We start from the raw sequence: 18,093 nt of genomic DNA, 5'->3' as shown, positions 1-18,093 counted from the left end.
GTAGAATTAGGGGATCGGGTGTCACGAACCGACACGTAGAATAGGGGGATCGGGTGTCACGAACCGACACGTAGAATTAGGGGATCGGAGTGTCACGTACCGACACATAGTAGTAGGGGAGCGGAGTGTCACGTACCGACACAAGAGGAATAAAGATAAAGAATCTTGAAAGATGTTAATATACTCAATCTAATGAACCTAATTCCCAAAAGAGTATGGTATTGAGGCTTGAGTCCTCATGTGTGAACTTGGCGGTGTTTATTAATGATTATAGAACTTGTTGTTGCTACACGTTGAGTATTGTAGTTGATTTATGATATTATCTGATATATACTGTTTTCTATTTTGAGTTGGCCGATGATATCTACTCAGTACCCGTGTTTTGTACTGACCCCTACTTGTATTTGTTTTCTTTGTTATTTGTGGAGTGCAGCAAACGTACCGTCGTCTTCAACTCAACCGCAACTCTAGCCAGTCTTCATTACACCGGATTTCAGGGTGAGCTAATGCTTCTAGCTTGGACTGGATCTTCTTCCTCATGTCTTGATGCCTTGAAGTTCCGGCATGGACTAGCTTTTGTTTATTTTAGCTTCTTAGAATACTCTTAGTTTAGTAATTTGATCATAGATGTTCTTGTGGTGATGACTTCCAGATTTTGGGGAATAATAGATGTTGAATTTTAGAAGTTATTGAATTGTGTTTTTATTAATGAGTTTAAGTCTTCCGCATTACTTTCTGTTGATATTAAATTGAAATGTTAAGGTTTAGATTGGTTGGTTCGCTCAATAGGAGGGTAAGTGTGGGTGCCAGTCGCGGCTCGGTTTTGGGTCGTGACAGTTTAGGTGTTAAATCTGAGTTGGATAAATATCTTCTTGAAGATCAAGAACCTGAATATGGAGATTTTGATATTTTGAGTTGGTGGAAAGTTAATTCTCCTAGATTTCCTGCACTTTCACAGTTGGCTCGAGATGTATTGGTTATTCCTATGTCGAGTGTGGCATCGAAATGTGCATTTAGCACCGGTGATCGAATTCTAGATCCCTTTAAAAGTTCATTGACTCCCCAATGTGTGCAATGTCTTATTTGTATCCAAGATTGGCTTAGACAATAAACCAAGCCTATTTATGTTGAAGAAAGTTTGGAGTTTCTTGAAAAAATTGAACTTCGTAAGACTTTTTATTTTTTATTTATTTTTGGAAAAAATGAAATACTTATTGTGTTGTATCTTGTATGACATGTTTCTTTTTCTTAATTATAGAGATGACAAATAGTGGAAGAAACTCTTCCATTGTTGATCTATGATTGACTTGCAAGCGGTGAGTTTAATACATTATTTATTTAATCATATCATTTTTTAATCTTAAAAGTAGTATTCTAAGTTTCAATATTTGATTTTATCTTAAAAGGTCCAAGGGTCAAGACAATGAAGAAATAATTTTGTTGGCACGTGACACTTGAAAGTTGAACGCGATCTCATTGAAGAAAGTCAAGAAACTCATTATTGTTGTTTGTTATTGTTGACATTTGAATTGAAAGCAATCTCATGGAAGAAGACAAGAAGTTTAAAATACATTGTTTGTTGCTTATTATTATTTATTATGAGCTCATGAAAGACTTTATTGTTACTTGTTAGATTGTTATTATGTTGTATTTGTGAAGACATTAACTACAAATCTATCATGCAACTTTTGTTTTGGTGTCATTGTTAATTAAAAATTGTGTGTTTTAGTGACATTGTGAATTTAAAATTTGTGGTGTTAATGCCTAATGGCATATTGACATATTGATATTTGGTAGTAAATTAGTAATGCACTTCTTTGATGTATTGTCTATTTTTACTTTTTAGCCCATTAAGTTGAAAAATCAAACAAAACAATTGTAAAGTTTAAAATTTTAAAAAGCCCACTAAGCAGGCACATTAAAAAACCAAAATAAAAAAACCGAATCGAATTAATAAAAACCGAATCGAATTAACTAAAACCGAACCGAAGCAAAATATTTCGATTCGGTATTCGATACACAATTTACAAGAATCGAAAACCAAAAAAATAAAAAAAAAACCCGAAACCGAACCAAAATACCGAATGCCCACCCCTATCGTGAATGACTTATGAGTATCGTACTGAATGATGGAAGAATACATCGACAATATTATGTTAGTATACAATATACTATGATGGTATCACGAATAATTAAGGTGGCTCTCATGGAAGGAGTGAAGCAGACATCAATGGTAACATAATAGAATATAATATATATTGAAATAGTATTATTTAGGATTGAATCAAACCTCAATGATATCACATCTTTGTAATAAAGTTGTCCCGAATTTTCAAAAAGACACCCTAACTTTGCAACCGTCATATTATCCCATTAGAGTTTTTAGCAACCCGTTCCCTCACCCGGGACAACGCGTGTGATGTCCACTTAACGACCTAATTCATTTCAAAAATAGAATAGTCATCTTTTATTATTTCTCAACATTTTAGAGTCTCTTCGTCTCTTAATCCAGACGATTATGGTGATTTCTCAGCTTTCTTTTTGAATGGGTCAAAACAACTATTTTACAAAGATGTCAAAAACTTAAGTAGGGTAATATGATAATTGCTAATTTAATATATCTTTTTGAAAATTTGGGACAATTTCAATGGTGACTTTGTGTCTTTTATCATATATTAATAGATTATGATTATATCATGGAGGACTAGAGCAGTCCCTCATGATACAATGCCGACATATAAACATATTGTAATAATATCATGGAAGACTAAATTCTCAAATCTAGTCAAGATTGAATTTTGATTTGGTGTCTAATGTGGGTTAAGATTTGAGGTTGGATCTCGACTAAGGTGTTAGGGTGAGGTCTTAAATCACGTGTCGGAGTCAAATTTTGAATCGAGAGTCGAGGTTGGGTCCTAATTCAGAATTCAAATCTTGGATCGAGAGTCGGGGTCGAATCCCCTTTTGAAAGTTGGGTCCTGGTCGGAAGTTCAATTTGTGTTCTAAATCGAGTGTCGGAGTTGGGTCCCAATTGAGAAGTTGGATCCTAATTTGAATGTCGGGTCTAAGTTTTGGGAGTTAGGGGTAGGTTTCAGTCGGTCTTAGTGTTCGATTCCTAATCAATTGTAAGAGTCGTGTACCATTTTGGATGTCGAGGCCAAAGTCGGGTCACATGTCAAATATAGGGTCCCGGATAAAAAAATCAGGGTCAGGTCCTCGGTCGGGTCCTGAATCAATCATCTATATCGTGTCCCAATTCAAGTATCGGGGTTGAGGTTAAAGTCAGGGTCGGACCCCAGTTTAAAATGTCGGGTGTCAAATTAAGAGTCGAAGTTAAGTCCTGGTTTGGGTGTTGAGATCAGTCATCAAGATTGTGTCTCGATTTTAGTGTTGAGACCAGGTCTGAATCGATTATCGAATTTGATTTCTGAGTTATATTCTATTCTTTAGCAACAAAGTAAAAGATATTTTTTGAATTTTTTTTTTCTATTTTCCAATTAAACACTAGAAAATATTTTCAATTCACTTAGCAAAATATATATAAAAAATAAGTTAGAAATCAACCTATATACTTTTGAAGAAAACATTTTCTAGAAAAACATTAAATAACATTAAATTGGTACCAAACACTTAATTAAAAGCTACACGTAATGTGTGATTTATTCATCGTTATATGCCCAATTGTTGAAGACATACTATTAGCCAAATCAACCCAAAGCAACGAATCAAAGCATGACAAAATTATGCTTCTTGTAAAATACTACTATTCTCCATCATTGTCAATAACGAGCTTGCACTGTTAGCTCACCATTTCAAACCTGTTTTCGCCAATTTTCTCACATACCCATTTCGTTTTTCTTGCTGTTTTCCCATTCCCAGCTCTACAATTTTGGGGTGATTGAGTAAAGCTACAGTGGTTTCAAGTTTTTCAAACTTACCCATTTCGTTTTTCTTGCTATTTTAGTCTTACTTCAGTGTTGTCTTGTTGAGTATATCCAGGGAAACCTTTTGGGTGTTGAAAGTTTTATTCTTGGCAAAAGTTCAGATGAGAATTAAATTCCAAAATTGTTGCCCAATAGTTTAGATATAATATTGGGATCATGTACAGTGCTAATTGGACTGGTTTTGGATTGGCTGTGGCGTCTAGCGCTTTTATTGGTTCCAGTTTCATTATCAAGAAGAAGGGTCTTCAGAAGGCAGGCGCCTCTGGTACTCGGGCCAGTGAGTAATTCATTTTCTTGATAGCGAAGTGTTTTTAGGTCTAATTGTGAATAATTTATTGTTTTTTTGTTGATTTTGAACTTTGTCAATGCTTCTGGTAGTGGATTTGTGGAGCTTTAGTTGTGTCCCCATTGGTATTTACTGCTAAAGTTGTTTGATATGCTCAGTATTTATGTTATTTCTCCTTATACTACTTAGGGCTGTTTTTTTCTTGAGCTGAGGGTCTATCGATAATAGCGTCTTTACCTCTAAGTTAGTGGTGAGGTCTGCGCACATTCTACCTCCTTAGACCCTACTTAGTCGGATTACACTGGGTTTGTTGTTGATGTTGTTTGATGAGCTCAGCTCTTTATATGTGTGTGTATGTGTCAATGCATTACTTCTTGCTAATATTTGGAAGGTTGACGTTCGTTAAAATCATACAAAAGCAAGTTGTTGTTAGGTGTTTGCCCTAATTTACTTGTCATATTTGGATTTTCCTTCTTCTTGGAGGAAGGATAAACATTTATTATAAGTGATTTTTATCAGGAAAATATAAATCTTCCATATTTGGCTAATAGTTTTCTTGGAAGAACAGTTTTTGAGTTTCTATTAATTGAGGAATTCCTTCTCAATTTAGAGCATCCACAATGTAGTCTCAAGAGAGTCTTGTTTACGGCAAAAGTAAACTTCTTTACGAGTGAATTTTGTGGGGTTATTCTCTTTATATGTTTGCACTCTTTTTTTTTAATCTTTGTGAATTTCTCATGTAAATTTTTTTATGTAGTTGGTATATTTCTCTTTGTTATCTTATTTATCATCGTCCAATGTATGCTTTATTAGCTTCTTCATGACACCTGGTAGTTTTGATTCTTACAATGACCACAAAACCCCTACAATCTCTCAACTAAGGCAAATTAGGTAAGAATCACCTGATTTATTGTAGATGACGCTAGCTATTTGGGAACAAGGTTAAAACCTTGTATCTTAGTGTACAGAAAAGAAGTGTGACATATGGAGAATCTCTTAACTCTAGAAAACCCCAGTTTTCCTTAATATAAACTTCTTGTAGTATTGAAATTGAAATGGGCCCAGATATGTAGAATGAATATAGTGAACTCATAAAGCTGATACCGACTATTACATGATCAAGTCAAAATTAGTCGATTAAAAATTGATATTTCTAACCATTATACTGCATTACCAATTTACCATCAGCCAAGAGGCGGAGTAATCAAAGTTCATAGTATATCAGATGCTGTTTCTAGATGTATGGAATTGGAGGTTATGCTTGATGAGTATATTGTTCTTTACTTCTTACTTTGAAATATCAAGTGGCAACAGACTGATAATGTTGGGGTTCTTTTATACTGGTATGTTGGTACCTGCTTTTCTGCTGTCCCCATTTTAGTTTTGCAGGTGAAACACATGTTTTATACCTGAAAATTCTTACTTCATTTGTTTTCTGCTTAAGTACAGTTTAAGACTATGCTATGCTCTGTTGGTTCACCATGTTGTAGGTGCCCGACTGTAAAATAAGAGCAATGGGGTAACACTTCCAGAAAATATGAGTCACAATGAGTATTACTAATACACAATGACTGCTTATAATGTTAAGTTCAAGATCAAGTTTTGGATCATGATAATATGAATGAGTATCCTCATCTTCGAATTTCAAGAACTTTAAGGTGTCGGTATAGAAGTCTCATCAGAGCTGAATTGGTTGATGATGATGCTGGCTTGAGATGTTGAACGTGATAGTTTTAAGAATTCGGAATCTAAGGTTAGGTTTAGAAAAGATTTGGAGACGGTTTTGATGTATAAGAGTGTGGTGGGAGGTAATCTAGAGAGAATTTCTAACAAGATTGGTGATGGAAGATCCATCAGTGATGGAAAATTCTTACTTCATTTGTTTTCTGCTTAAGTACAGTTTAAGACTGTTATGCTCTGTTGGTACACCATGTTGTAGGTGCCCGACTGTAAAATAAGAGCAATGGGGTAACACTTCCAGCAAATATAGAGTCACAATGAGTATTACTAATACACAATGACTGCTTATAAAAGGTGATTATGCATCTTACAAAGCAGTTATCTGTGTGGGAATAAAGAAAACTTGTTCTGGAACTCAAGGAATGGAATTTGCACTTCTCTCCAAAAGGGAAGTATTGGGTGTACATTTCTGGGAAAATGAATGTCAAGTTACTTATATTGGAATTTAAACTTCATACTTATCATGCAAGTAAGTAGTCCTTGAATAATCTTGGAGAAGTATTTGAAAAATAATTCCTATTCTTCTGAATGTTGACCAGTCAGCTGCCTAGTGTTTTGGTGGCAGTTATCTAGGACTAATGACATTATTTTAGCAATCAGAGCGACTCCAGCAGCACCTATTTAAACTTAATACCTTTGATACCTTTGATAGTTTGTAGAATGGGTCAACAATTTAAATATATGCACTGATGCTTCTGCTTCGCTAAATGATTGTTGGTAATTCCAAATTATTTGATCTATCATTTCCGAATAAACACAGACTGCTGTATTAGGTAGTACTAATACATGTATTACAGAGAAGAAATGAGCTCAAGACATAATAAATGGATCTTGACTTTAAGAACTGAAAATGATCAGTGTAGTGGATTTTTTTAAATCATTCTGCACTGTAATAAGCTGAATGAATTTCCTTGACATTGTAATTTATCAGCTAGTTTACACATTAAAAGTAGAACATCGGGTACATCTTGTAAAGTTTAGAAGATGCTTTTCTGTATCAGCATTAAATAGAAGTTTTGTTTGAAAGCTGTTTATATGAACTCTGTTGCTCTGTCTATTTGACTATAAAATATTTGTTTCTTGCTGAAGGCTCGGGCAGATATGGTTATCTACGGGAGCCTCTTTGGTGGATTGGGATGGTAACTAGTAAGTCTTGAATTGCTTCTTAAATGTCAGAGAATATGTTCCTGAATTTGTTATTCTAATATAGAGTGCAATGTTCACCGTAAATCCTTGCAGTGATTGTTGGAGAATTTGCAAATTTCGTGGCTTACATTTATGCGCCAGCAGTTCTTGTGACACCACTTGGCGCTTTAAGTATAATTGTGAGGTAAATTTTCCACTTTACCTTATCATTTTCTGGGCAATGGCTTATTCGGTTTTCTTGCATATCATTTGGCGCTTTGCTGCAGTGCTGTTCTAGCACATTTCATACTGAAGGAAAAATTGAAGAAACTGGGAGTATTAGGATGTCTTTTATGTATAGTAGGTTCCGTTGTCATCGTTCTTCATGCACCTCGTGAACATGATCTCAATTCAGTGGATGAGATATGGGCATTAGCTACACAACCAGGTGTGCTGATGTACTGTGCTGTATTTCCTTGAATATCGTTCTTATTTGCCTTGCTGATATGTCCTTGTTTTGATGTTCCACTCTTTGTTTTGCAGCTTTTCTTTTGTACACTGCATCAGCAGTTGCAATAACATTGGTGCTAGTCTTGTATTGTGAGCCTCGCTATGGTCGGACAAATATTATGGTCTATATTGGTGTTTGCTCCATCATTGGGTCCTTGACGGTTAGTGCCTCTATTGTATTGATCTATATCCCTACAGTGAAGAAAGAGAAGGAAGGAAGGGAAGAAACATGTGTCACAACCGTGCTTTAGTTTGTAGCTCTGGCCTGACTGAGTTAACCTTGTAGCTAAATTAACAGTTTGCAAAACGCCTCATCTTTTAAACTTAACGTTATCCAAATTCTACCTTTCTACTTGGTGTTGGAATAGCATAATTTGACCACTAAATGGATCATATTTTTTAAGTTGTTAAGAGTCAAACTGCTCCTGGGTCCTTGATCCGTTGCTAGTTGTCACTGAAGTAAAAGAAAACTTCTCATTTAGGTATAAATGAATGTATGGAACTTGAGATTTTACTCCAGAGCTTTAGGGTGCTGTAACGTGTTCGCATGCCAGTAGATGTCTTTTCCTGCAGCTATGCTTGTACAAATGAGTGAATGACTATACTTTGATCTGTTATAATTTATAAGGCATCCAGCGTTGCTATTGTTTTTCCATGACTAGTAGGTGTGTAACTCAATAAAAGATTGCAGTGCCATTACTTTATTTTATTAGTTTTTGTCTTTTACATGAATTTTAAATAAGTCTAAGTTGCTAGTTGAGATGAGCTTTTATCTAGTCACATTTTGTTAGTCCGAGGTCGAGTTTTTTTTATGACTTCTTTATCGATCGAATTCACTATCTTATGAATAATACTCTCATGTATTTTGCTTAAAGAACTCGATAAATAACAGTTTATGAATTGGTTCCTCTCTTATTTTTTCTGTATTAATTGAGCTACTATTGCAGTTCTCTTTCCCGAACTGACTTAGAGAGAGTCTTCTGTTGCCAATGAAACATGATAAAATTATTCCTCCTGAGAAGTAAAGAAAATATAGGAACTGGTCCTTCTAAGTTTCTCAGAAGTACAATTGGTAAAAATTGCATGTAGCAGTCAATTTAAGTTTGTTTGTTTGTTGCTCTGTTGTAGGTTATGAGCATCAAAGCTATCGGTATAGCTATAAAGCTTACATTGGAGGGTTCAAACCAAGCTGCAAATTTTCAAACTTGGGTGTTTGTGATGGTTTCTGTCACATGTATAATTACTCAACTAAATTACTTAAATAAGGTAGACTTTCTATTTCTCCTTATAGTATGCAGTGATGTTTGAAGTCAGAGAGTACTATTACAATTATGCTTTTGGACTATAGTAACTTTGTTTTACTGTGTTGTTTTTGAATAAATCCTAGTTAAAGTTTGTTAGATAGCTACCCTTAATTTCTAGTAATTAGTTACTCCCTTTGTCCCAATATATGTGATATTAGTTTGACTTGGCACAAAGTTTATGCAATATTAGAAGACTTTGCAATGTTCCAAAACCACTCTTGAAAGAAGTGGATTTTAAATAGAAGAATACACTTTTGTGGACTTTTTGCCAAATACCTGTGATTCGGCATGGGTAAAATGTTGATAATGTCATTAAACATTTGTCAAATAAGGAAATGTGTCATTTTTTTGGGACTAAATAAAAAGTAAAGTATGTCATATAAACTGGGATAGTGTCTATGGAGATACTCCAGGCTAGGATAATGATCATATTTTTACTCTTTTTATTTCAAGTTCCCCGTAAATGTAGAGTAAGCTGAATAAAATAGTTCCCTTTGATAGGCATTGCAGCATTTTCCTCTCAGTCTTGCTCTGTTGTTTTCCGAAATTTCTTTGCTAAAAACCAACAATTGGTAAAAGAGCATTTTTCAACGCTCCCCTTATTAAATTGCCCACGCACTAGATCTCCATTCTTGGGCGTGAGGTAGTGTGTGAAGTGATCTCTTTAGTATGGCTTGGACTATTCTCACCACATGGGTTATCTCTTGAGCTATCTTTTGAGGTTGAGTAAGAGCCAAGATCCATTTCTTTTTACAAGTACATAGTAATTGGAGAACTTATGAACCAACACTCATTGGCATTTGTTCAATTGCTTGAGCTAATATTACAGGGATTACTATGGAACTACATGTTATTGGATCTTGGCTTAGACTTGTAATGTAAATTGGACAAATGCCTGAATTTGGCTCTTGCAGGCATTGGACACATTTAACACAGCTGTGGTTTCTCCAATATATTATGCCATGTTCACATCACTTACAATTTTAGCCAGTGCCATAATGTTTAAGGTATTCTGAAAGTTTATGTTCGAAATGCAAGGGAGCCTTCTCTCATTTTCATTTCTAATGTCATATCAATCTCTCAGGATTGGTCTGGTCAAAGTGCTAGCAACATAATTTCAGCGCTTTGTGGCTTTTTAACTGTGCTCTCTGGTACGATGGTTCTTCATAGTACAAGAGATCCAGATCCTCCTCCTAGTACAGGTATTAATGTACCTCATCATTCTAGTTTGTGCAACAAGGCAAAAAGGTTATGCATACTGATTATTGTGATAAAAGTTATAGGTGATACTTGATACTCTTTCTTGTTATGAAGTAGTAATAGGTGTGGATAAACTTGTCTCCTTCAGTAGATGCTCTTTTAAACTTGATAAATCTCTTTGTTGCTATGGAGCTCAAGTGCTTCTTTAGAATGAATTAGTCAGCTTTTTGATTGGAAATAGCCTCTCGTTCAAAGGGAATAAGACATTGTTCTCCTGTTTATGAGGTGATCTGGAGATAGCGTATCACTTTCTGTCGGCAGAGCATTAATTGATGAAGATGACTTATCATAGTCTAGACATTCTGAATGTATATATTCTTGTTTGTTGCAGTTCTTGCAACCAGAAACTTGTTGCTTTTGGCATATCTTTGATTAGTTTAAATATCATATATTACTTGCAGATTTGTATGCACAACTTTCCCCTCAAATATCATGGTTAATACATGCCAACGGAGAAATATGGAAGCAGAAAGAGGACGGCTTGCATTCAGAATTTGTTGCAATAATCAGGCAGGATCATTTCAAGTAGCGTGAAAGAGGAACTTAGATGATTGGTTGGCGTCACTTCTCTCTGCCTGTTCATTCCCGTCCCCCACCCCCCCACCCCCCCCAAAAAAAAAAAAACGTCGTGCCAGATATTGGATTTCGGTCATCTCCCCTTTCTCAGTTTCAGCTTGAGAGTGTTTTCTGTTTTTATTCTTTTGGTGAGATGTCTGATATCTGTTGATTATCCTCGGCCATTTCTATGACTCATTCTTTCGGCCTAGTTTTTAGCGAGTAAAAAATGGTAAGAGTAGTATTTAGTTGATAGATTGTTCTGTTTGTGAAGAACATTCTTTACAGCCTTTAGCAATACAATGATTGTTCGAGTATCAACACTTTCTGTTCCTTTGTGTTGTGTACAAAAACTTTGTCGAATGGACACAGAAAGAAGTTGATGTTGCATTTGTTAACTTGAAGCATGGAATTGCAGACATTTTCACCATACAATACAAATATGAAATGACAGATACATTTTAGCCAAAACTCGGCTAACTTTCTGCCATCTTCAACCACATTTGGCTAATGTTCCACCGCAGAGATGTCTATTTCCTCCATACTCAAAATCAGTCAATCCTGAGAATGGTGGTAGGTTACCAGAAAGATTATTGTTAGCCAAGGAGAGCACCTTGAGCCTCGTTAATCGAGAGATTTCTGGTGGAATATTTCCAGATAGTTTGTTGTTATTGAGAATCAACTTGTTCAAGTTCAGTTTCCAAGTTCAGCAGGTATAGAGCCAGAGAAACTGTTGTTAGACAAGTCGAGTTTTACTAAATATGGAGTCCAACTACAAATCTCTGAAGGAATGGGACCGGAGAACCTGTTACCAGAGAGATGAAGAGTAGCCAAAGATGAGCAATATTTGAAGGCATCTGGGAGCTGTACACTGAGATTCATGTTTGGAAGTGAGAGGCTGATCATCCGGTTCTCGAGGTTGTTCCAGCAAACGACACCAACAAACTTGCAGATAAACCCCATGGAGTAGTTTGAGAAGTTCCAAGAATTCAAATTTACATTAGGATCCTTAAATGAGTCCTTCAGTCCTTGCAAGCACTTAATATCATTTGATGCAGTAACATTGTGAAGTAGCACTGAAAATGAAAGAAAAAATATTGTAGATTTGGTCATGGTGAAGAAATGATGAAAGGAAAAAGTGGGAGGATTAGTCTAAATAGAGTTGTGTCTATTTGTTATCCATCCAAAGTTGAAGAACATAATTCCTTACGAAGCCAAGTTAAAGAACACGTTTTATGTATTATGCAAAGTCAGAATACAAAGTCTTTAACCCAAAGCAAGAACTCACATCACAGTCACCAAAATGAAACAGTACATACATTTTGACAATCTAAAAGACATTCACAACCTCTCCTTCAAAACTCTTGAGAGAAAAGGAGCTTGATACATGGCTAGATGCTAAGATATTCCCTGGACAGACATCAAGCTTTTTCAATGTTTTCTTCACAGGATGGTGCAAGAACAAGAAATCGTCACGCCACAAGAACAACACCTCTCCATCCTCCAAAAGTTTCAACATATAATTATTTCATTGCGCAACCAATCGTTGCATTCAGGAGAAATGTCTATAACAATCTGTTTAACCCATGAATCAGTAACTCCGTATTCTTTCATCACCCATACCTCAAAATGAGTATCTGCATAATTGTCACACACACATAGACAACGTCCAAAGACTCCCAAACTTCGCGAATACCAATACCTTTCCTTGTTGTACATTGGAGCTGTGGGGAAAGATTCAAACAACTCATTCTCCAAATCAAACAAACATATTGACTCATTTCCTTCAGCATCATAAACCAACCAATGAATCTTCGCGTAGAGGTTCACCCCATATGACTTGAAGGAAAACATAACATGTCCTGCATTTCTCCAATACCCTTTGCCAATTGTGTAAACTTGACATTTAGACTTGTAATAACTAGTATTATCATCATAAATTTCTTCTTGGTAAATTCTAACCACTTTGTACTCGAACCTAACAGGATCGAAACCAAAGCTATACATGACATCATTGGGCCACTCTCTTATTCCTCCAGCCTCTGGAAGAATGATATACTCCCTGGTTCTTGGGTTGAGGATGTAGACAGTTTCAACATAATCAGGGAAGTAACTAAAACAAATGAAACCATGAACTGATCTAACCATCCAAAATGGATCAATAGGGAAGTAATGTTGTAGATCAAGGTCAAGTTTTGGATCATGACAATAAGAATGAGTATCCTCATCTTTGAATTTCAAGAACTTTAAAGTGTTGGTACTAGAAGTCTCATCAGAGCTGAATTGGTTGATGATGATGCTGGCTGGAGATGTTGAACGTGATAGTTTTAAGAATTTGGAATCTAAGGTTAGGTTTAGAAAAGATTTGGAGACGGTTTTGACGTATAAGATTGTGGTGGGAGGTAACCTAGAGAGAATTTCTAACAAGATTGGGGATGGAAGATCCATCAGTGATGTTGCTTCATCAATACTCATTTCTTACAACTCTTTGGATGATGAAACATGCACTAGAAATGTTGTGTCCAAAATGTTTTTAACAAGTGTGTTAGCTGAATTGTTCAACACGTTGGAAGAATATTCAACATTAAGTATGCCATATTTATTGAAGTTTCAACCTTTCACTTTCAAGATCAATGGTCAAAAGTCTAGAATTTGAGTAATCAACTATGCTTTTGCCAACATGACTTGGTCTAGCAGGCTTATTGTCCCTTAGAACCAATGCTAATAACTTGGTTTAGAATACATGTTTTCTTGTCCTAATTTAGTGATATTTACTTTATGTAGCATAATGTCAACATCCTGTCTGTGGCAAGGCCCATGAGGGGTCCGGGTGTCCTGAGTCAGTCATAATCAAACATGACGCTTGGTTAAGAAATAAAGTTACGACTTTGCAATAAGCTATAGCTTTTGGCATAACGAAATTACTTATAATTCAAAGCAAAGAATTGGAGTTGACATGAGTAAATATATATAGAACAGAATGATAACAATATACTCAAGTAGTACAATACACACCTTTGACAATAATCTAAAACACCTTCACAACCTCTCCTTGAAAACCCTTGAGAGAGAAGGAGCTTGATACATGAGCAGATGCCAAGAAGTTCCCATCACAAACATGAAGCCTTTTCAAAGTTTTCTTCACAGGATGGTGCAAGAACAAGAAATCTTCGCTCCACAAGAACAACACCTCTCCATCATCAAAAACTTTCAACACATTAATCATTTCATCGCACAACCAATCGTTGTATTCAGGAGTTATGGTTATGACAATCTGTTTAACCCATGAATCAGTAACTCTGTATTCTTTCATCACCCGTACCTCAAAATGAGTATCTGCATTATTATCACAAACACATAGACAACGACCAAAAACCCCCAAACTTCGTAGATTTGGAAAATTTTCCTTATTGTAACCTGGAGCAGTTGGGAATGATTCAAACAACTCATTCTCCAAATTAAACGAACATATTAACTCCTTTCCATTAGCATCAGAAGCCAACCAATGAAGTTTTCCATATAGATTCACCCCATATCCGCTGCATCTAAAATGGAACATGACATGGTCAATACTTCTCCAATAGCCTTTCCCAATTGTGTAAACTTGAGCTTCAGACTTGTAATTATGGAAATCATCGTGAATCTCCTGTCGATAAATTCTAACCACTTTGTACTCTAACTTAACAGGATCGAAACCAAAGCCATAAGCAACTAAATTAGGCCAATTTCTTACCCCTTGTGGCTTAGGAAGGATGATATATTCTCTTGTTGTTGGATTGAGTATGTAGATACTATCAGCATCACCGACAAAGCTATTAAAACAAACAAAACCATGAACCGATCCAACGAGGAAAAATGGATCTAATGGAAAGGAAAGTCGCAGATGAAGGTCAACATGTGGATCGTGATCCAAGTTATTATCGACAACGAATCTCAACAACTTTAAGCTGTTAATCCAAAAAGAGTTGAATTGGTTGATGATGATGCTAGCTGGAGATGCTGAACGTGACAACTTTAAAAATTCGGAATCTAAGGTTAGATTTAGATAAGTTTTGGAGAGGGTTTTGACGTGTAAGAGTGTGGTAGGAGGTAATGTAGAGAGAATCTGTAACAAGATTGGAGATGGAAGATCCATCAGGGATTTTTCTTCATCACTCATTTCTTACAAATGAATGATTGTCTATTTCCCCCTCTTCTAAATGAATCAATTTTTAATTTCTTGTGTATGATTAATAAACTATTAACACAAACCCATAAACAGATACTTATATTTAATAATTCAACTATCAATTAAATAAATTTTAACTAATAAAACACCCATGCTTACAGTCCTACACAGAGAAACAGACAGAGGAAAACACAGTTTTGCTACTTGGTTTTAGTGCGGTCATATAAATAAACTGAACTGTTAACAAATAGTTTAAATATCATATATTACTTGCAGCTTTGTATGCACAACTTTCCCATCAAATATACTCTATTTTAGTAGTACAAAATACATGCATCTAAAAGACCTTCACAAGTAACAAAAAAAAGTATACTCAAGTAGTACAATACACACCTTTGACAATAATCTAAAACACATTCACAACTTCTGCTTCGAAATTCTTGAGAGATAAAGAGCTTGATACATGCCCACATGCCAACAAGTTCCCTTCACGGATATCAAGCGATTTCAAAGTTTTCTTCACAGGATGGTGCAAGAATAAGAAATCATTGCGCCACAAGAACAACACCTCTCCATCATCCAAAACTTTCAACAGATTAATCATTTCATAGCACAACCAATCGTTGTATTCAGGAGTTATGTTTATCACAATCTCTTTAGCCCATGAATCAGTAACTCCGTATCCTTTCATCACCCATACCTCAAAATGAGTATCTGCATTATTATCACACACACATAAACAACGTCCAAAAACTCCCAAACTTCGTAAATTTGGACAATTTTCCTTATTGTAACCTGGAGCAGTTGGGAATGATTCAAACAAGTCATTCTCCAAATTAAACGAACATATTAACTCATTTCCATTAGCATCAGAAACCAACCAATGAATCCTTCCATATAGATTCACCCCATATGCCCTGCATCCAAAACAGAACATGACATGTTCTACACTACTTCTCCAATACCCTTTCCCAATTGTGTAAAATTGTGCTTCAGACTTATAATAACGAAAACCATTAGTATCATTATCGCGAATCTCCTCTTGGTAAATTCTGACCACTTTGTACTCGAACCTAACAGGATCGAAACCAAAGCCATAAGTAACTAAATTAGGCCACTTTCTTACCCGTTGTGGCTCAGGAAGGATGATATATTCTCTTGTTGTTGGATTGAGGATGTAAATACCATCAACATTACCGAAAAAGTAATTAAAACAGACAAATCCATGAACAGATCCAACTAGGAAAACTGGATCAACAGGAAAGTAAAGTTGCAGAGCAAGGTGAACATTTGAATCATGATCAAAGTTATAATCGACTACAAATTTTAAAAACTTTAAGGTGTTGGTCCTATTAGAGTTGAATTGGTGGATGAAAATGGTAGGTGGAGATACTGAACGTGACAATTTTAAAAATTCGGAATCTAAGGTTAGGTTTAGAAGAGTTTTGGAGACGATTTTGACGTACAAGACTGTGGTAGGAGGTAATGTTGAGAGAATTTGTAATAAGATAGGGATTTTTCTTCAGCACTCATTTTTTACAACTCTTAGCTACTAAACTTTTGCTATTTATAGCGGGATTTTTAATTATCACTCTCTTTATTTCAATTTATGTTCTATTTTTCATTTTTCGAGAACAATTTAAGTTTGATTGATAATTTGTTTATACAACCTTTATTTTCTAAAATTAAATTTATATATTTGTAAACTATGTAAATAAAAATATTATAATTTACAATAATTGATAATTTTATCATGTTTAAAAGATCTACGAAAAATTTATAAGTAAAAAAACTTATTTAAGTCACGAAATTTAAAAAGTGTCACGTAAAATAAAAAGAGGAAATATGATTTATAGTTCTATTTAAGTATATTCAAATGATCGAGTTGGTCAACACTTGTGAAAGAGTTTTTGGGTCAAACTTGTACAACACGTATTCAATATTATTAAAGGTAGAAATTATGTTTTGGCAAAATGAGAAGAGTAAAGCGAAAGTAAATTTGAAATAAAAAGACTATTAAATTGACATGTCGTCTTTGACTATGGATTAAACAAAAGAGAAAATGTTAGCAACTTATTTAAAACCAAAACTAACTCACTAAAAAATACAAATTAAAAAAAGCTTAAGTACGTTCAGTGGGTTTCATGGTATACGTTCAGGTAAGGGAATGTACCAAGCTATTAAAAAAAGGCATAAGATATAAATATGCCTGTTGACTTCGAATTATATTTATGTCCTTTAACTTTGGGCGTGCACTAGTAGACACTTAAACTTATATAAAGTTAAACAAATAGACACACATGTCCTACATGTCATCCTACATGTCACTTTTGTCCTACGTGGTGTCCTACCGTATTTTGCCATGTAGGACTCATGTGTTTATTTATTTAAATATATTTATTTGTTCAATTTCATACAAGTTTAAGTGTCTACTTGAGCACATCCAAAGTTAAAGGTCATAACGCCAAGTTAGATGCATGTTAATGTATTACACTCTTTTCCTGTTGTTTTCCAATTTTCCTATAAAATACTTTTTTAAAACGTCTTTGAGTGAGAGAAAAATATAAAAAGGAAGCTTTTTGAAGTCCATCGATTCATTCTCAATCCGATTTGTTTAATGTTAATTGGGCACGATAAAATATATTTTAATGGACTAATGTATATAATTTGGATATGATTTTATTAATGAGAAGATATATAATTACATAATTTTTGATCTTTTATATATACATTATTTTTACTTATTACTCTTTCCATCTCATTTTATGTGACAATATTTGACGGAGCACGGAATTTAAGAAATAAATGAAGACTTTGAAATTTTACTAAATTGCCCTTTAAAAAAGTCAAAAAGTAGACTCATTTTTTTCTCTCCTAATAAATGTATTGAAGTGTTATCATTAAGATTAAGTGCGACCAACAAGGATAAAAGAGGAATTGCACCTTTATTTACTTACTATATAAGGAAAAGTGACATTCTTTTTTGTGACTGACCAAAAAGGAAATGGTGCCACATAAAATGGGAAGGAGGGAGTATTACAAGTTTTTCGATACGTGTATTACACGTGATTATCAATTCAATATATATTTGTTATTAAAAATAATATTATTTATTTAAGCGAAGACTTGAATAATACACTTTGCACAAAATAACATTACAAATTATTTTGTAATTATTTAAGGTGGATCATATATATATAT

General features: G+C 34.7%; 3 protein-coding genes and 1 pseudogene across 4 annotated transcripts; 1 reads left to right on the top strand and 3 right to left on the bottom strand.

Annotated features, from left to right (window-relative positions):
• The first annotated feature begins 3,676 nt into the window (after positions 1 to 3,676).
• On the top strand, positions 3,677 to 10,771 carry LOC107004964 (probable magnesium transporter NIPA6). The gene is made up of 9 exons (XM_015203401.2): positions 3,677 to 4,221; positions 7,060 to 7,116; positions 7,210 to 7,300; positions 7,383 to 7,543; positions 7,639 to 7,766; positions 8,734 to 8,871; positions 9,824 to 9,916; positions 9,994 to 10,111; positions 10,571 to 10,771. Exons 1-9 carry the CDS (start codon positions 4,101 to 4,103, stop codon positions 10,696 to 10,698), a joined length of 1,035 nt encoding a protein of 344 aa, XP_015058887.1. The 5' UTR covers positions 3,677 to 4,100; the 3' UTR covers positions 10,699 to 10,771.
• A 171-nt stretch (positions 10,772 to 10,942) lies between these two features.
• Positions 10,943 to 15,007, bottom strand: LOC107004963 (F-box protein CPR1-like). Of its 2 annotated transcripts, none has more exons than XM_015203399.2 (2): positions 13,740 to 15,007; positions 10,943 to 11,800 (listed from the first exon to the last, which is right to left on the bottom strand). In XM_015203399.2, the coding sequence occupies exon 1, from the start codon at positions 14,881 to 14,883 to the stop codon at positions 13,753 to 13,755; it is 1,131 nt and encodes a 376-aa protein (XP_015058885.1). In that variant the 5' UTR covers positions 14,884 to 15,007; the 3' UTR covers positions 10,943 to 11,800; positions 13,740 to 13,752. The 2 variants fall into 2 exon arrangements, with proteins under 2 accessions (XP_015058885.1, XP_027768731.1); XM_027912930.1 differs by lacking the exon at positions 10,943 to 11,800 and adding an exon at positions 13,433 to 13,559.
• Positions 11,944 to 13,224, bottom strand: LOC107004962 (annotated as a pseudogene).
• A 133-nt stretch (positions 15,008 to 15,140) lies between the features above and the next one.
• Positions 15,141 to 16,414, bottom strand: LOC107003612 (F-box protein At3g07870-like; the record flags this gene model as incomplete). Its single annotated transcript, XM_027912931.1, has 1 exon — positions 15,141 to 16,414. A coding segment is annotated over one exon (1,116 nt), but the record flags the coding sequence as incomplete, so codon positions are not given.
• Between the last annotated feature and the right edge of the window lie 1,679 nt (positions 16,415 to 18,093).

The sequence above is a fragment of the Solanum pennellii genome, chromosome 11, assembly GCF_001406875.1.
Source record: "Solanum pennellii chromosome 11, SPENNV200".
NCBI classification, from domain to species: domain Eukaryota; kingdom Viridiplantae; phylum Streptophyta; class Magnoliopsida; order Solanales; family Solanaceae; genus Solanum; species Solanum pennellii.
This window is presented reverse-complemented; position numbering and strand designations above follow the sequence as displayed.

Bases quoted from the DNA above. Each gene is read 5' to 3' on its own strand.
- LOC107004964 (XM_015203401.2), top strand. From the start codon at position 4,101: ATGTACAGTGCTAATTGGACTGGTTTTGGATTGGCTGTGGCGTCTAGC. The intron at 7,544-7,638 runs GTGTGCTGATGT...TTTGTTTTGCAG, and splicing joins GGCATTAGCTACACAACCAG to CTTTTCTTTTGTACACTGCA. The intron at 7,767-8,733 runs GTTAGTGCCTCT...GCTCTGTTGTAG, and splicing joins CCATCATTGGGTCCTTGACG to GTTATGAGCATCAAAGCTAT.
- LOC107004963 (XM_015203399.2), bottom strand. From the start codon at position 14,883: ATGAGTGATGAAGAAAAATCCCTGATGGATCTTCCATCTCCAATCTTG.